Source organism: Orycteropus afer, unplaced genomic scaffold, assembly GCF_000298275.1.
Source record: "Orycteropus afer afer isolate SDZICR_OR568_19922 unplaced genomic scaffold, OryAfe1.0 scaffold00001, whole genome shotgun sequence".
Lineage (NCBI taxonomy): Eukaryota > Metazoa > Chordata > Mammalia > Tubulidentata > Orycteropodidae > Orycteropus > Orycteropus afer.
The window spans coordinates 5,110,770-5,129,372 of NW_006921588.1; the positions used below are offsets into that span (position 1 = coordinate 5,110,770).

Genomic DNA, 18,603 nt, shown 5'->3' on the forward strand with positions numbered 1-18,603 from the left:
CACAATCAAATACCTTTGCATAGTCAATAAAACACAAGTAAACATCTTTCTGGTATTCTTTGCTTTGAGCCAAGATCATCTGACATCAGCAATGATATCCCTCATTCCATGTCCTCTTCTGAATCCAGCTTGCATTTCTGGAAGTTTTCTGTCAGTATAGTACCGCCACCATTTTTGAATTATTTTCAGTAAGATTTTATTTGCATGCAATAGTAATGATATTGTTCAATAATTTCCACACTCTGTGGGATCACCTTTCTTTGGAATGGGTACAAATATGGATCTTTTCCAGTCAGTTGGCCAGGTAATTTTCTTCCAGATCTCTTGGCATAGCTGAGTGAGTGCCTCTAGTGTGGCATCCGTTTATTAAAACATCTCAATTGGTATCCCATCAATTCTTGGAGCCTTGTTTTTCACCATTTCCCTCAGTGCAGCTTCAACATCTTTCTTCAATACCATTTGGATGCCTTTGATTTCCCTTTGTTGCCTTACTGCCCTGGCTAGGACTTCCAAATGTTGAATAGAAGTGGTGATAGAGGGCATTCTTGTCTGTTTCCTCTTCACAAGAGGAATGGTTTCAGTCCTTTCCATGAGAATAATGTTGGCTGTGGGTTCTGCATAGATGTCTTTTATTCTGTTGAGGAATATCCCTTCTATTCCTATTTTGCTGATAGTTTTGATCAGGAATGGGTGTTGGATTTTATCAAATGCCTTTTCTGCATTGATTGATATGATCATGTGGTTCTTTTCCTTTGTTTTATTTATGTGGTGGATGATGTTGTTTGTTTTCTTAATGTTGAACCATCCTTGTATACCTGATATGAACCCCACTTGGTCATAATGAATGATTTTCTTGATATGTTGTTGGAGTCTGTTGGCTAGGGTTTTGTTGAAGATTTTTGCATCAATATTCATGAAGGATATTGGTCTGTAGTTTTCATTTTGAGTGATGTCTTTGCCTGGTTTTGGTATCAATGTTATGCTTGCTTCATAAAATGAATTAGAGAGGATTCCATCCTTTTGTATGTTTTGAAATAGTATGAGTAGGATTGGTGTGAGTTCTTCTCTGAATGTTTGGTAGAATTCTCCAGTGAAACCATCTGGACCAGACTTTTTTTTGTTGGTAATTTTTTTATGACTTGTTCAGTTTCTTCTTTTGTGATGGACTTGTTCAACTTTTCCACCTCAGTCTGTGTTAGTTTAGGTAAGTGGTGTGTTTCTAGAAAACTGTCCATTTCCTCCAGATTTTCAAATTTGTTGGAAACAGTTCTTCATAGTATCCTGATATTATCTTTTTTATTTTAGTTGATTCTTTGTGATGTTGCCCATTTCATTTATTATGCATGTTATTTGTATTATCTCCCTCTTTTCCTTTGTTAAATTTGCCAGTGGTTTGTCTATTTTATTAATATTTTCAAAAAACCATCTTCTAGTCTTGTTTTTTTCTGTTGTCTTTCTGTTTTCTGTTTCATTGATTTCTGCTCAAATCTTTATTATTTCCTTTCTTCTGGTGACTGTAGGCTTTTATTTTGCTGTTCTTTTTCTAATTGTTAGGGATGTTGGCTTAAAGTGTTCATTTTGGCTCTTTCTTCTCTTTTGATGTGTGTATTTATTGCTATAAATTCTCCTCTGATCACTGCTTTTACTGTTCCCAAAGATATTTGTGTGTAGTGTTTCCATTCTTGTTTGATTCAAGGAATTTTTAAATTTCATTTTATATTTCTTCTGTTACCCAGTAGTTCTTAAAGACAGTGTTGTTCAGTTTCCATGTGTTTGCTCTTTTTCCATTGATCATCTTATTGTTGATTTCTAATTTGATAGCATTGTGATCTGAAAAGATGTTTTGCAGTATTTCAATGTTTTTAAATTTATTAAGGCTTTCTTTATGGCTGATCATACGGTCTATCATGGACAATACTCCATGTGCACTGGAAAAGAATGTATATTGTGCTGTTGTTGGGTGAAGTGCTCTGTAGATGTCTATAAGGTCAAGTTGGTGTATTGTATTGTTTAGCTCTTCTGCATCTTTGTTGAGTTTCTTTCCAGTTCTATCTTTGATTGAAAGAAGTATATTAAAGTCTACTATGACTGTGGAGTCATCTATTTGCCTTTTCAGTTCTGTTAAAGTCTGATTTAAGTATTTAGGGGCTCTTTCATTGGGTCCACAGTTATTTATTATGGTTATATCTTCCTGTTCAATTGATCCTTTAATCATTATATAATGTCCTTCCTTGTCTCTTATGGTGCTTTTTCTCTTAAAGTCAGTTTGATCAGAAATTAATATTGCTACTCCTGCTCTTTTTTGGTTGCAATTTGCTTGATATATCGTCTTCCAACCTTTGATTTTTATTCTGTTTTTGTCTTTCTCTCTATGGTGTGTCTCTTGTAGATAGCATGTTGATGGGTTATGTTTTCTTATCCAGTCTGCAACTCTCCATCTCTTGAGTGTTGCATTTAATCCATTGACATTCAGTGTATTTATCAAGATGTATGAATTGGTTAGTGCCATTTTATTAAGTGTTTTTTCATGGTGTTCCTGGTTTCTTTGTTCCATGTAATTTTCTATGGTGAGCTCATTATGTTTATAAATCATGTTATCATTTCCTTTGTTGCTGTTATTTTGTTGTTATTGTTGTTATGTGCCATTGAGTCGGCCCAACTCAGCGACCCCTCCTTGGGTTGCCAAAGCAGTATCACTACAAGAGTAGATTGCCCAACCTTCCTTCTGAGGAGTGGCTGGTGGGTTTGAACCTCCAGCCTTCTGGTTAGCAGTCAAGTGCCTTAGGCACTATGCTACCAGAGCTCCTGTTATTTTAGTATTTGGTAAATATTTGGGCTTATCCTCTTTTTTATTGTGATATGAAGACTTATCATTTTTCTTTGAGGTTATCTTGATTTATAATTTTCTCCCTAAGTTTAGAACAGTCCATTCTATCTTGCAACTCTCTTGACTTCTTCACTATTTAGAAATTCTGTAATTACATTGTTTTTTTTCCCTCTTCTTGGTTTGTAGTCCTCATTTGCCAATTGATGTCTCTGCTTTCCTGTTTACAATCTTGTAATCTTATTTTACTTTGGATACTTCCATAGCTGTGTTGGTTTCTGGGTTATGTCATCTTGTATATTAATGGTTGGTTGTTGTTTGCTATTATTTATTCTGTGTTCAAAGAACTCCCTTTAGTATCTCTTGTGATATTGATTTGGTTTTAACAGATTCCCTTAGTTTCTGCTTATCTGGAAATCTCCTAATTTCACCATCATATTTGAGGGACAGTTTTGCTGGGTATATAACTCTTGGTTGGAAATTTTTATTTTCCAGGGTTTTATATATACCATTCCATTGCCTTCTTGCCTACATGGTTTCTGCTGAGAAATCAAAGCTTAGTCTTGTTGGTTGCCTTTTGTAGGTAACTTTTCGTGTTCTCTGTGCTGCTTTCAGGATTCTTTCTTTGTCTTTGGTTTTGATGAGTTTGATGATGATGTGTCTGGGTGATTTTCTTTTGGGGTCTGTCTTGTTTGATGTTTGTTGGACTTCCTGAATGGATATATTTTCATCTTTCATCATATCAGTGAAATTCTCTTCCAACAAATCTAGGACAATTTTCTCAGTGATTTTCTTTTTCTCTTCCTGTTCTGGAATTCTGATTGCATGTAGGTTATTCCCTTTGATGGTATCCCACATGAACCTTAGACTTTCTTCATTTTGCTTTGATCTTTTTTCTGATTGATCCCTTTCCAAAGAAGTATTCAGGTATTTGTCTTCAATTTCATTAATTCTGTCTTCCATTGATTTGATTCTACTCCTTTGCCCTTTCAATGTATTATCTGTTTCTGAAAATTTAGTATTGATCTTCTGGATTTCTATTTGTAGATTTTGTATCATTTCTAATTTTTCATTTATTTTGTCATTTTGTTCTTGTATTGTCTTCTGAAATTCTTCTAGGATTTTTTCCATGTTTTCCTTGATCTGTCTCTCAGTCCTTTGAAGATACCTAAGTATAATTCTTTTGAACTCCTTATTAGGGAGTTCCAGTCTTGCTGCTTCCTCAAGGAGATGTGTTCTAGGTCTCTATCCTGGTCCCTTGTTTCACCTGCTTTATCTTGCTTCTTTGTGTGGACTGTGATGGTCTCTTGTATTTGAGACATTGTGATGTTGTTGTATTTAGATCTCTGGTAACTTTCCAGTCATTCATGTTCAGAATGTCCTTGCAGTTCCTGGCAAGTGGAGCCTATTTCTAGGTCTTTGGAATCTGAGAGAACACTATTGCTTTAAATACCCAAAATGATTGAACTGCTTGTAAACATTCAAAATGTCTGTGCCCTCTGGACAGCCAAAAGTCCACAGCTCACCCCATCTCCCTTTTCACTGCTTCTCCATTTATCCACCAACCACCAGTGCAGTCCTCCATGCAGCTCCTGGCTAGCAGGGCCAAAGTTTTGGTTAATTCTTAGGTCCTAACACCACTTGGCAATATCCAAGCTGTCTGTGCCGTCAGGATTGCTAACAGACTGCAGTTCTGTATGTCTCTGCAAAAAGGACAAGGAGGACACATATTCTGACCTCCTCTAATCCCGCAAGAGGAAGACAGGATTACTAGCAGTAACCCAAGGCCTATTCCTGCCAGACCAGACATGCTGCCTCCCTCCAGCCCTTTCTCCAGCCGTTCCTCCCAAAGCACCCACCACCTCTCTCCTGGGTTCGATAATTCGCTGCAGTCACACAGAACTCACAGATTACAGGGTTTATTAGGGAAGCACCAGGCTATAACTCAAGTTCAGGAAGAACGCCCAGTCTCTCTCCCAGCCCACCGTCCCTCAGCCAAGAGTCTCTCACAGTCTCTTTCCCAGCAGTGCTGGTCCCTCAGTGTTTCAGTCAGCAATGCATGTCTCTTGCGTCTCTTTCCCAGCAGCACGTGTCTCTTTCAGGGGCGTGTGTCTCTTTCAGCAGCACGTCTTCCTCAGCCAGCAATCAGAGAGAGTTTGCTTCCAGGAGGCCTCCTTTTGAGCTTGGCAGAGTGGCCAAACTAGCCAATCATAGCATCAGAATTCTAAGCACCTGAGAGAGAGTGGGCACCTCCCAGAACATTGTTTTGTGCCACTCCCAACAGAAATACTCCAGGTGGACAACTTCAGCAACCAGGAGTTCCTCAGTTGCTCATAGAAAATCCCACCTTGGAGTTTACAAAGACTTATGGGTAGAAAAGCCACATTAAGTAATTTACTACACCGCAGTCTCCTTTTTCAGTGTTTTCATACAGGTTCTTCTAGTAGTTGGAGTTTAGTCCACTTCTGTATCCTTCCTTTCAAAGCTCAGGGTTCCAGGATTATCTTCTGTATCTGTGTTAACTGGTGCTCATTTTCTTTGTTGAAGAGGGTCTGTGTAGTTTGTCTGCCTATTCTGCCATCTTACTCGAACTGCCCCCCCCCACAACAGCTTTAATGGTAGCTGTCATCCTTGTCTTATTCCCAATCTCTGGGGAAGCTTTTAATATTTCACTGTGAAAAGTGTTTATTGCTATAGGTTTTCTTTAGAATCTTGAGCTGAGGAATTCTTTGAACTCAAAAAGTGAAGTTTAAACCCTTAAGATAGTCATTAAACAACAGAGCCTGAAAACTATATATTGCAGTTACAGAGGAGACGACAGGCATTACACATACACAATATGCAATGGGCCTACTGCAGGAGCCTTTGTGGTCCCAGTCTTACACATGTATTGGAACCCTAGAAATAGCATCTTTGAATTGAAAAGGGTGTAGCCAAGGAGTGAGGTCTGAAATTCTTATTCTATTAAATGTTTAAACAACTCAGAATAGGAGAGTGAGAATGGTTGTACAACTTGAAGAATGTAGTCATTGTCACTGACTTGCACATATAGAAAGGGTTAAATTGATGTATGTTGCTGGGTATATTCTCAATAACAACAAAATATTTTTTTTTTAAAAAAGGAACAAATAGAGTGTGCCACAGTAACTTGAATTGTTTTCTCTCCTTTCTTCCAAGGTAAATTAGTTTATTTATAGATGAAGATACTATTCCAGATAAGACATTTCTCTAAAGTCATAATGTGGGAAGGGAGAGCCACTGTATTTCTGCTCCCTTGCCTTCTTTATATTGTATAGTGAGTGATATGTCCTCTGTAATGTATTAGCAGTTTGTAAGATAGGTATTAATTTTATTCAAGTGTAATTGCTGTTTTTGTACCTAGTTGGAATCATAATTTATGCCAAGCAACCTGCAAATGCAGATTCATTTTATTATTCCTTAAGTTATAGGAACAGAATTTATTCTGCTTAAGGAATAATCTGTTTTCTTTTTGTAACAAATTAAAAAACTTGTTTGATGCTTTGTCAAGACTAGCCTACAGGTCTTTTATGAGGCTTTGGCATATGAAAGTGCTGTTACAGAGCATGTTTTAATGTGATTTGTGTAGAAAAGTCAGCTAGTTTACTATAAACAAATAACTGTTGGACTAAAGCTAGTAATCTTTTTTCCTCAATAGATCATTAATAAAATGTCTCCAACATCCCTAAAGATAACACTAAAGCAACTCATAGAGGGGTCTTCAAAGACATTGCAGGAGGTATTAACTATGGAATATCGGATGAGTCAAGCTTGCATGGTAAGATTTTTTGTTGTTGTTGTTTTCTAGTTATAAAAGTAATGCATGTGTTTATTATAGAACATGTAAAATATAGAAAAGAATAAAGAAGAAAATTAAAACTACATGTAAATCTGCTCTATGAAAGCACAACAGGCAGCTAGCTTTAGCTGTGTGGAAATACTGCTCCCCAGACTGGTATACTAAGCTTTTATGAAACCAGCAGTTATATTTGCATCCAGAATTCAGAATAGATATTAACCATTTTTAGGCATGATCTTTGTGATCTTGGGCAAGATGTGGCAACTCTAAATCTGAATCCCCTTATCGGTAAAATAAGGAATATTTCTTACAAGTACTTGTAAGGATTCAATGAATCCATATATAAAATTCTTAGTATAATGCTTGACCTACAATAAATATACAAATAGAAGTTATTTGTTAAATGTTTTAATTAACAGATTAACATTGAACATACCATTGTAAATACATTTAAAGTAGCCAGTAATCATGTGCAATATTATTAATTTTCATGTAACATTTCAGAGTAATAGTGATTTCTTCTTCTAGATAATAAACTCTTTAAAGGCGTAATCATCTGTTTAGTGTTAATGTTCAGAGGGTCCTTAAGAAACATCATTTTATGCAATGAATAAATTCAGTTTTATTTAGATTGATAGATTTGTGACCTAAAACTGAAGGAAAAAAAAAACAAAACAAAACCACAAACCCCTTGCCATCTAGTCAGTTCTGATTCATAAGTGAGCCTATAGGACAGAACTGCTCCCATAGGGTGTCCAAGGCTGTAAATCTTTACAGAAGCAGACTGCCTCATCTTTCTCCTGGGGAGCAGGTGGTGGGTTCAAAACACTGACCTTTGGTTAGCAGCCAAATGCTTTAACCACTAAGCTACCAGAACTCCTTTGTGACCTAAAAGGAATATTCAGAAACCAAAGAATAGTACATGCCTAATGGACAGGAAAGCGGGGAAAAGGAAAGGAAAGCCAGGGGGACCAGGACAGAGCAAGCAAGTGGCAGAGGGATCCAGGTAAGGGGAGGGACCTGGGCCCCACACCCAAGTGGCAGGAAAGTGGGAGAAAGGAAGGAAAGCCAGGAGGACCAAGGCAGAGTGAGCAAGCAGCAGGAATCCAGGTAAGGGGAGGGTGGAGAGGTTTCAAACAGCTAAAGGACACAAACTTCTCTGTCGGTTTGCCATAATGTGCTGATGTGTTGCTATGAGGCATGAGGCTGTGCTACCAGTGTTTCAAATGCCAGTGGAGTTGCACAGGTGCACAGGTATCAGTGTGGCTTGCAGACTGAGATAGAGTAGTAAGAAGGAAGAAGTCATCCACTTCTCAAAGAATAGGCCAGAGAAAACCTTGTGAATAGCAGAGAAACACTGTCTGTTACAGTACTAGGCAACTTTATGAATAGCCCGGAAGCATGGTCTGATACAGCACTGGAAGACGAGCCACTTAGGTTGGAAGGCTCTCAAAATACGACTGGGAAAGAGCTGCATCATCAGAGTAGAACCAACCTTACTGATATGGATAAAGTAAAGCTTTTGAGACCTCCATTTGCTGATGGGCCACGACTCAAATTGAGAAGAAACAGCTACAAACATCCATTAATAATCAGAACATGGAATGTACAAAGTATGAATCTAGGAAAATTGGAAGTTGTTAAAAAGAAAATGGAATGCATAAAGATTGATTATCATAGGCATTAGTGAGCTGAAATGGACTGATTTTGGCCATTGTGAATCAGACAACCATACGATCTACTATGCCAGGAATGACAATTTGAAGAGGAATGACATGGCATTCATCACCACAAAGGATGTTTCAAGATCTGTCCTGAAAGTACAATGCTGTCAGTGATAGGTTAATATCCATATGCCTACAAGGAAGACCAGTTAATATGACTATTATTCTAATTTATGCAGCAACCACCAAAGCCAAAGATGAGGAAATTGAAGATTTTTATCAACTTCTGCAGTCTGAAATTGACCAAACATACAATCAAGATGTGTTAATTATCAGTAGTGATAGGAATGCAAAAGTTGGAAACAAAGAAGAATCACTGGTAGTTGGAAATTTGGTGTTGGTGACAGAAATAATGCTGGAGATCTCATGGTAGAACTTTGCAAGACCAATGACTTATTCATTACAAATACCTTTTTTCAACAACAGAAACAATGGTTATACACGTGAACTTTGCCAGATGGAATACACCGAAATCAGATTGACTAAATCTGTGGCAAGAAGCGATGGAAAAGCTCAATATCTTCAGCCAAAACCAAGCCAGGAGCTGATTGTGCAACAGACCATCATCTGCTCATATGCAAGTTCAAGTTGAAGTTGAAGACAACTAAAACAAGTCCACAAGAGCCAAATTATGATCTTGAATATATCCCTCCTGAATTTAGAGACCTCTAAAAATGGATTTGATGCATTGAACACCAGTGACTGAAAACCAGAAGAATTGTGGGATGACATCAAGAACATCATCCATGAAGAAAGCAAGAGGTCATTAAAAAGACTAGAAAAGGAGAAAAGACCAAAATGGATGGCAGAAGAGACTGTGAAACTTGCCCTTGAGCAAAGAGTAGCCAAAGCAACTGGAAGAAATGACGAGATAAAAGAGTTGAACCAAAGATTTCAAAAAGCAGCTTGAGAAGACAAAGCCAAGTACTATAATGAAATGTTCAAAGACTTTGAGTTAGAAAACCTAAAGGGAAGAACATGCTCAGCATTTCTCAAGCTGAAAAATCTAAGGAAAAAAATTAAGCCTCGAGTTGCAATATTGAAAGATTCTATGGGCAAAACATTGAATGATTCAGGAAGCATCAAAAGAAGATGGAAGGAATACACAGAGTTACTATACCAAAAAGAACTGGTAGATCTTCATCCATTTCAGGAAGTGGCATATGATCAAGAACCAATGATACTGAAGCAAGAAGTCAAAGCTTCACTGAAGGAATTGGCGAAGAACAAGGCTCCAGGAATTGATGGAATACCCATTGAGATGTTTCAACAAATGGTTGGCCCACTGGAGGCACTCACTTGGTTATGCCAAGAGATTTGGAAGACAGCTACCTGGCCAACTGATGGGAAGAGATCCATATTTGTACCTATTCCAAAGAAAGATCATCCCACAGAATGTGGAAATTATAGAACAATATCATTAATATCACACACAAGTAAAATCTTATTGAAGATAATTCAAAAATGATTGCAGCAGTATATTGACAGAGAACCTCCAGAGGTGCAAGCTAGATTCAGAAGAGGATGTGGAACAAGGGGTATCATTTCTGATATCAGATGGATCTTGGCTGAAAGCAAAGAATACCAGAAAGATGTTTACTTGTGTTTTATTAACTATGCAAAAACATTCAGTTGTATGGATCATAACAAATTGTGGATAACATTGAGAAGAATGGGAATTCCAGAACACTTAATTATACTCATGAGAAACCTGTACTTAGACCAGGAGGCTGTCATTGGAACAGAAAAAGGGAACACTGCATGGTTTAAAATCAAGAAGGGAGTGCATCAGGGTTGTATCCTTTCACCATACTTATTCAATCTGTATGCTGAGCAAATAATCTGAGAAGCTGGACTATATCAAGAAGAACGTGGCATCAAGATTGGAGGAATACTCATTAACAACCTATGATACACTGATGACACAACTTTGCTGAAAGCAAGGATGACTTGAAGCACTTACTGATGAAGATTGAAGAATACAGTCTGCAGTATGGATTACATCTCAATATAAAGAAAACAAAAATCCTCCCAGCTGAACCTATAAGCAGCATAACGATAAATGGACAAAAGGCTGAAGTTGTCAGACTTCACATTGCTTTGTTCTACAATCAATGCCAATGGAAACAGCAGTCAGGACATCAGATAACATATAGCATGGGAGAAGTCGGCTGCAAGAGACCTCTTTCAAGTGCTGAGGAGGAAAGATGTCACCTTGAGGACTAAGGTGTGCCTGACACAAGCTGTGATATTTTCAATCATCTCATGTGCATGTGAGAGCTGGACAATGAATAATGAATAAGGAAGACTGAAGAAGAATTGATGCTTTTGAGTTGTGGTGCTGGTAAAGAATGCTGAATGTACCATGGACTGCTAAAAGAACTAACAAATCTGTCCTGGAGGAAATGCAGCCAGAATGCTCCTTGGAAGTGAGAATAGCCAGGCTTCGTCTCACCTACTTTGGTCATGTTGTCAGAAGGGACCATTTCCTGGAGAAGGATGCCATGCTTGGTAAGGTGGAGGGTCGACGAAAGAGGGGAAGACCCTCAACGAGATGGATTGACACAGTGGCTGCGGTGATGGGCTCAAATATAGGAAGGATCGTGGCACTGGTGCGGGACTGGGTGGCATTTCATTCTGCTGTGCATAGGGTCACTATGAGTCAGAGACAACTTGACAGCACCTAACAACAATAACAATGGCCTTTAATATCTTCAGATAGTTATTAAGATATTCAAAATAGTTCATTTTACCAGAAAAAAAACTCTGTTGACCATATCTAAAGTCACTTATTATAAATAGCAGCTAAGGTTTATTGAGTGTTTCTATGAGTAGGTACTACGATATGCACTTTGCATGCATTCTCTGTATTACATCTTACTCTTGAAGGAGTGGTACTATTACTATCTCCAAGATGAGGAAACTGGCTTAGAGAAGAAGTAACCTGCTTATGGTGTGAGTGGCTGAGAAATGGCATGTGAAACGAGACAGTCTCACTCCAGGGCCTGCACTCCTGGCCATTACTGTGTATACCTCACACAGTGCATATTTCTCACAGTACGTTTTGTTCATTATGTGGATTGATTGATTTCTTCCTTCAGTTTCTCAGCAAAAACATCAGCTATATGCCAAGAACTGTGCTAAGTATTAGTTATGTTGAATAAAAATACATAGTCTTTGTTCTCATGGAATTTGTAACGTACTGAAACTACAAAGATCAAGTAAAACAATTACAAATTGTGATAAGTGCTCTAAAGGAAACATATGGAATTAGTCATAGAAAAGAATGACACAGGGATAGGAGGGGTTGTAGAAGGCAAAGGGAAACCTGCTTTTTAAGTAAGTAGATCAGGGAAGCATCTCTGAGATGTCACCTCATCTGTAATCTGAAGGATGAGAAATGAGTATGTTAATAACCTCTCGGGTTTTAAACAGGAATGAAGTGATTCCAGTTTCATCTGCTTTGTTGTAAGAAGGCAATTATTGCTGCTGAATGGAGATAGAGACAGAGGGGCTTCAAATAGATGCATAGACCAGCTAAGAGTTTATTGCAATAATCCAGGTGGAAAATAATAATCCCTTAGACTAGGGTAGAGATGGAGAGAATAAATATGAGACAGATGTAGAAGACAGAATAAGACTCAGTAATGGATATGAGGGAAATAATGTATTTAGGAATCAGATTTGGGTTAGGGGTTTAAGTCTGAAAGACATTAGCACCAATTACTTTTTAAAGCTTTGAAGACATTTATTTACTTAAAAAATAAGAGTGCTTACTATGTACCGGGCACGGACTGCTGCTAGAGGTGCCAGGAATGCATAGGTGGAAAAAAAAAAAATCCCTGCCTTCATGGAACTTACTTTATAGTTGGGAAGACACACCATAAATAAGTATGTAAAATATAGAATATATGCATTGTAAGTCCTAAGAAGAAAACATAAAGCAGAGGAGGAGGGTGTGGAATATAGTATGTGGGTTAAAATATAGGGAGACAGAGGACTGAAACTGTGGATAGGATGATGAGAGGAAACCTCACTGAGATGTTCTTTGAGTGAAGACTTGGAAGAAGTGAGGCAGAGCACCATAGGCAGAGGGAACTACAGGTTGTGAGTTGCAGTGTGCCTTTCTGTTCTAGGGCCAGGAGGCCATGAGGACGGAGTGGAGCTAGGTGAAAGACGAGGTCAGAGGTAACAACAGAGTAGAAGGAGCTGCGCAGAGCACATAGGACCTCAACTATCTATACAAGGACTTTGGCTTTTATTCTGAGTAAACTGGGGAGCCACTGGATGGTTTTGAGCAGAAGAGTGGTGTTATATTTTCATAGAATTGATCACCAGACAATTGATGTATAGAGCCTAGAATGGATGTGATCATGTAGAAGAAAAATAAAACACATTTGAGATTTTGAGCCCTGAGAACTCCAGTACTTCAAGGTGGCCTAGAGGAGAAACAACAGTGAGAAAAAGTAAAGGCCAGAGGCCAGAGTGGTAGGAGAACCAGAAGACAATGGTATCACATGAGCAAGCGAGGGAGAGAGTTTCAACATGGAGGGGGTAAGGAACAGCACTGACTGCCGTCACAGGATCTAGTAGTTTAGGACAGAGGTACCCTTTGAATTTGGCAACCTCAAAACTAGGGGTGATTTTGGCAAGTTGTTTCAGCGGTGTGGTGGGGACAGAAGTTACAGTGTAGTAAGTTGGCAAGGAAATGAGTAAATGGGATGTGAGGACGTGGAGCTGGTGTACACAACAACTCTTTCTTCTTGAAACAGAAATGGGGTTGAAGCTGGAACTGTGGAATCAAGGAAGGTTTTTATTTTATTTTATAAGATGGAATACGAACATGTTTACAAGTGATTAGGAATAATGGCAGTAGGGAAGAAAGATTATATTGATGATCCTAAGGATAGTTAATGTTTACTGAATTTTTACTAATTGTCAGGCACTGTGCTTGGGACATGGGCTAAAATAATCTTATATGTATATATTGATACTGCTATTTCATACATGAGGAAACTGGTTGAGAGAACTTACCCAAAGTCATAGCTACTATGTTGTTGTTTTTGTTATGTGTCGTGGAGTCAGACCCGACTCATAGCGACCCCTCCTTGGGTTTCTGAGGCAGTATCACTACGGAAGTAGATTGCCCCATCTTCCTTCAGAGGAGTGGCTGGTGGGTTTGAACCGCCAGCCTTCTGATTAGTAGTCAAGTGTCGTAGCCACTATGCTACCAGAACTCCTACAGCTACTATGTAGTAGAACCAAAAAAAAAGGCACTTTGGTAGTGCAGTGCTTAAAAACATTCAGCTTCTAACCATAAGGTCGTTGGTTTTAGCCCACCAGCTGCTCCGTGGGAGAAAAATGAGGCAGTCTGCTTCCATAATGATTTACAGCCTTGGAAACCCTGGGGGGGGGGGGGAGTGGGGCAAGGGAGGCAGTTCTTTTCTGTCCTATAGGGTCACTATGAGTCAGAATTGACTCAGTGGCAGTGGGAGGACCAAGATATGAACCCAGGAAGTTTTCATGCACTCAAAGCCAAACAAACTCACTGCCATTGAGTCGATTTGACTCATAGCGACCCCTCCTTGGGTTTCCGAGGCAGTATCACTATGGAAGTAGATTGCCCCATCTTCCTTCCAAGGAGTGGCTGGTGGTTCAATCCTTTCAAGTGCCTTAACCATTAGCCACTACGTTATACTGCCTGCATTGATATCAGGAAGAAAGAAGTATGAACCTTCTCAAGCAGAGTCCTCGAGAAGTCAAGAAGGGATGTGAATTGGAATGTAGGGGAGGACTGGCTTTACAAAGGGGGATAGTTTCTTCTGTTGTCGTGAAAGGGAAGACAGGTACAGATAAATGCAGGTGAGCTTTAGGCTTAATGGTAGCAAGACAAGGATGTCTGTGTCTGAGGGCCTCTCATTTTTTCAGTGAAATAGGTCATTGATGAGAATTTATTGAGTAACATATGCTGAGGGAAGAGGCTGATGAGACAGAAGACAGTTTAAGTCATTATCTATGGGAGTAGAGAGAGAGCATGGATTGTTGGATAGTTCTCCATGCCTGTTTGAGGTTTGGGGTCATGGATTTTAAATTAAAATCCTAAGAGTTGTGTGATTTTTCTGCAGTGAGATTTAGCTGCAGTGAGATTTAGTCAGTCAGTAAATTCAGCTGGTGATGGGGTTTTACCAGGCCAATATAAAGGAGGGAAAACAGTTTGAAGGAGATGAAGGTGTATTCAAGGGAGAGTGACTGTATCAATGCACTGGGGAAATTGGGCTAGACCACAAAGCATGTGAAGCCAGCACAGATGGTGAGAAAGTGGTAGGATCAGTGGGCTCTGGTAAGGTCAAGGATTTGCAGCAGTGGAAGCACTTGAGCAAGTAAGAACAGGAAGTGGTAATAAGAGAGTGGGTTTTCAGAGGTGGTGCAATCTCTGAATGTCATGGTTCAGATTGTGGTCATGGGCTGAGCTAGGTGGAATGAAGACCACCAGGAATCAGGTTGCCTGGAAATTACCCCATTTAAGTCTCAATTTTCTTTCAGGAAGGTCATGATTTTCAGGAAGGCGTTAGATCAGGTAAGTGACAAATAGCTGAGTTTTCTTCATGGCTATTAATGAAAATAGGATTTGAGGTTGTATACTCGTAATCAGAAATGATTATTATATTAAAGTGAACATCTAACTTTTATAAATATTACAAAGTGTTTTGTGTTTTCATATTACCAATTGGGATAGAAAGGAAGGTCAGTCTTTGAAACTAAAACTGTTAAAAAAAATTAATATAATCTGGCCAAACTAAATCAAACCAACTGCTGTTGAGTTGATTCTGAGTCATAGCAACCCTATAGGGCAGTGCCCCGTAGTTTCCAAGGCTGTAAAACTTTATGAAAGCAGACTGCCCCATCTCTTTCCTGCAGAATTGCTAGTGGGTTGGAACCGCTGACCTTTTGGTTAGCAGCGAGTGCTGTAACCACTACATCACCAGACCTCCTTATAGCCAGGCTGCTGCTCCCTAATTTACATATAAGAAGTAACCTTGCTCCTAAAGTCACATGGACTACCTCTGATAAGTGCAGCATGAGCTTGTAAATTTATTATGCTGCTGAAGCCTTTGAACATTCCCCTTGCAAAATGCCCTAAGCGCCTCCCCGTCCTTTTCTCCCTCTTTTGTACTGCGGGGCACAGTCCCAGCAGTGGCCTGGTCCTACCATCCACCTTCTTTCCTGTATCAGAGCACTTAAACATTCCTGTCTAGAAACCATATGGCATAATTATTGCCATCTGTTAATATTCTTATCAGTACTTTCCATTTTTGCTTACCGTCTCCAAAGTCAGCATATTTAGGAAGAACAGGTGTAATGGTATTTTTTTTAAGCAAAAATGCAGTAATTCCTTTTTATGTGTAATCTCTTCTTATAATGACTTATTTCTAAGGTATAAAATGAGTTTTTTCCTTTGCATGTATTTTGCATATCTAATTATGTTTTTATTAACCACTTTAATGACTATGGAGACATGTTTTTACCTGAATAAAAAGGGTTATGTTCTATATGCTCTAATCTGTGATAAACACCAATCACTACAGTTTTAGAATTCTTGGAATTTCTTGCATGATATACAGGCATCAGAAGTAAGCACTGGGTTCAGAACTTTTAAGAGGACCATGAAGTTGAATCTGAGGAGATGGCTATATATTTTATTGAAATCAAATATGTTTCCTGCTAATTCCCTGCAGATCCTTCCTGTGTGTGGATCAGAGCCTAGACCTCTAATTTTAGAGGGTTATGTTGCTAAAGTACAGTATTTGGAGGTCATTATATAACAGCCATTCATAAACATTCATAAACCTTTTTTTTTTTAAAGCATTGCTTTTGGATGAACAGTCAGTTATTTTAAGGAAAAAGGGTTGAAGCCAGCATCAAAGCAAAAGTCAAAGTCCTAACTCATAAAGCAGGTGCTTTATCAAGCTGCTTTTTAATGAAGAGAATGTATATTGCCTCATCTTTTAGCATAGTCTCTTGATTCAGAAAGTGGTATCTATTCTGGGTAAAGCTGTTCAGTGTTCTTCTATAATCAAATATTTGCAACAGTTTGCAAATTATAAAAATGTTAGCAAATTAGATAAAATGCATTAGCAAATTAGGGAAATGGCTGTTAAGTCTTACTCCAACATCTAGAATTAACTTCTTCCTGATTTTAGAATAAAAACGGATTATCTCAGCAGACCTAGAGACCTATTGTTGTTGTTATGTGCTGTCGAGTTGCATCCAACTCATAGCGACCCCTCCTTGGGTTTCTGAGGCAGTATTACTACGGAAGTAGATTGCCCCATAATGGAATTAGAGTGGGTATGTTTTGAGACCTTCTGAAAAACCTAAGCTGCCCATATGATGTGATTTTTAAGTTACATACACCTATTCTAGGTTTAAAAAAAGTTTAAAATAAAGTAACAGATTGGTTAACATTTTCTTGTGCCCTTCAGTGAAATCTCAAGGAGGTAGATAGGTTTGGCCAGAAGATTTAAAGAGGAAGAGATCCTTGTCCCAGGATTGTTCTTTGTTTACCCTATCCAAGGAAGATAAAACTTTCAAATTGGCAGGGATCAGAAAATCAGTGTTTAATATCACCACTGATCGATCTGCTACTAGAAGCCCACAGTTAGGCAGCCAGGTCTTGAAAATGCCCAGTGATAGGGAACATATTACCTTCCAAGGCAGGCTTCTGTCTTGTTTGGCTCCCAGACTGCTTCTTTCAACTATTTATTTAGCCTTTTATGCTAAATTAAGGTTTTTGAGTTCACTGTAGAGTTTGTGTGTTTAAATATTTTCATTCTTCACAAGATTTATGCACACTTTTAAGTATGATTGAAATTCCCTACTTCAACCATACCAACTGTAGCCTTCTTCCCTCTTGAAAACATAAAAAAATTTTTGAGATAATTTTAGATTTACAAGCAGTTGTAAAATATAGAAGAGATCCTGCATGCCCTCTCCAAGTTTCCTCCAGTATCAGAATCAGGAAATTGATATTCTCCCTCCTCTTTAGGAGAGGTTAGAGATTGCCTCATAATCCTGTGGGGATGCTGTGGCTACATTAAGTGATGACTGCATTGAAATAGGAGAGCCTAGAGGGTTTGATGATAACCTGAAGGTGGTCTGGCTTTTTAATTCAGAGCTGCTGAGTCAGACGATTCAGCAGAACTGCAGTCTCCACATTTAACCCGGCACACGTCACCCCTCCCTCCACCTTGAGCCTTTAATTCTCCTCCCCAAACTCAAAGATCTGGGCCCTCCACCTTTCCCTGCCTTCCCCTTAAACCACACCAGCTCCGGCTTTGGCTGTTTTATCATGGAGATTTACTATTTTGATTTTGTTTGAAGGGGGAAAAAAAAAAACCCCTAATGCTTAAATCGCTGGATTAGTTCAGTAAGCTTTATTAAAGCTAGAGACATCAGGCTTCAGTTAGAAAATAATCCATACTAGTCATCATCAATATATTGCTATCCAAGAATCCAAGTTCTTTGGGATTTAATTTAGAAGAAAAATTGGACATGTATAAAAATTTATGGAAAAAAAAAATGTGCTATAGAAAAATATGCCTAATAAAAGGTGGTTGTTAGTTGCTGTTGAGTCATCTCTTAACTAACTCATAGGCACTTTATGTATAACAGAACAAAAAATGTAGTTTCTGTCAATTCAGTAATTAAAATCTAGTAATACTAGGAAGAAATGTGTTAACATCTATGTCTTGACAGTTTTAATAGATAAAGACCAGAACCCGAAGTGGAAACCAGCTGATCTAAAAGAAGTTACTGATGAAGATGTGAATAATCACTTTAAATCTCTGGGAAGCAATGATCTGAAATTTTGAGGTGACTGTCCTTTTAAGCTGTTACTTTGAAGGCAAACTGGTCTGTGGCCCAAATCTGGCCTGCCTGTTTTCATACAGCCTGTTAGCCGAGAATGGTTTAATTCTTAAATGGTTGGGGGAAAAAAAGCAAAGACTTATTCATGCCACAAGAAAATTATATGAATCTCAAATTTCAGTGTCCGTCATTGGTTTTATTGGAACATGGCCATAATCGTTTTTTTACACATTGTCGACGGTTGCTTCCATGCTGTACGGGCAGAGCTGAGTAGTGGCAACAGACACTGTGTGACCTGCAAAGCTTGAAATAGTTGCTGTCTGGCCCTTTACAGAAAAGGTTTGCTAAGCCCTGATTTAGAAGATGGGAAA

General features: G+C 38.6%; 1 protein-coding gene across 1 annotated transcript in view; it reads left to right on the plus strand.

Annotated features, from left to right (window-relative positions):
• Nucleotides 1-18,237, plus strand: part of HIBCH (3-hydroxyisobutyryl-CoA hydrolase) — a 130,543-nt gene extending 112,306 nt beyond the window's left edge. Inside the window, exons 13-15 of the mRNA XM_007950113.1 lie at nucleotides 6,501-6,620; nucleotides 14,909-14,942; nucleotides 18,122-18,237. Of these exons, the coding sequence (XP_007948304.1) occupies nucleotides 6,501-6,620; nucleotides 14,909-14,942; nucleotides 18,122-18,237 (270 nt within the window). The remainder of the gene's footprint in view (nucleotides 1-6,500; nucleotides 6,621-14,908; nucleotides 14,943-18,121) is intronic.
• The last annotated feature ends 366 nt before the right edge of the window (nucleotides 18,238-18,603 follow it).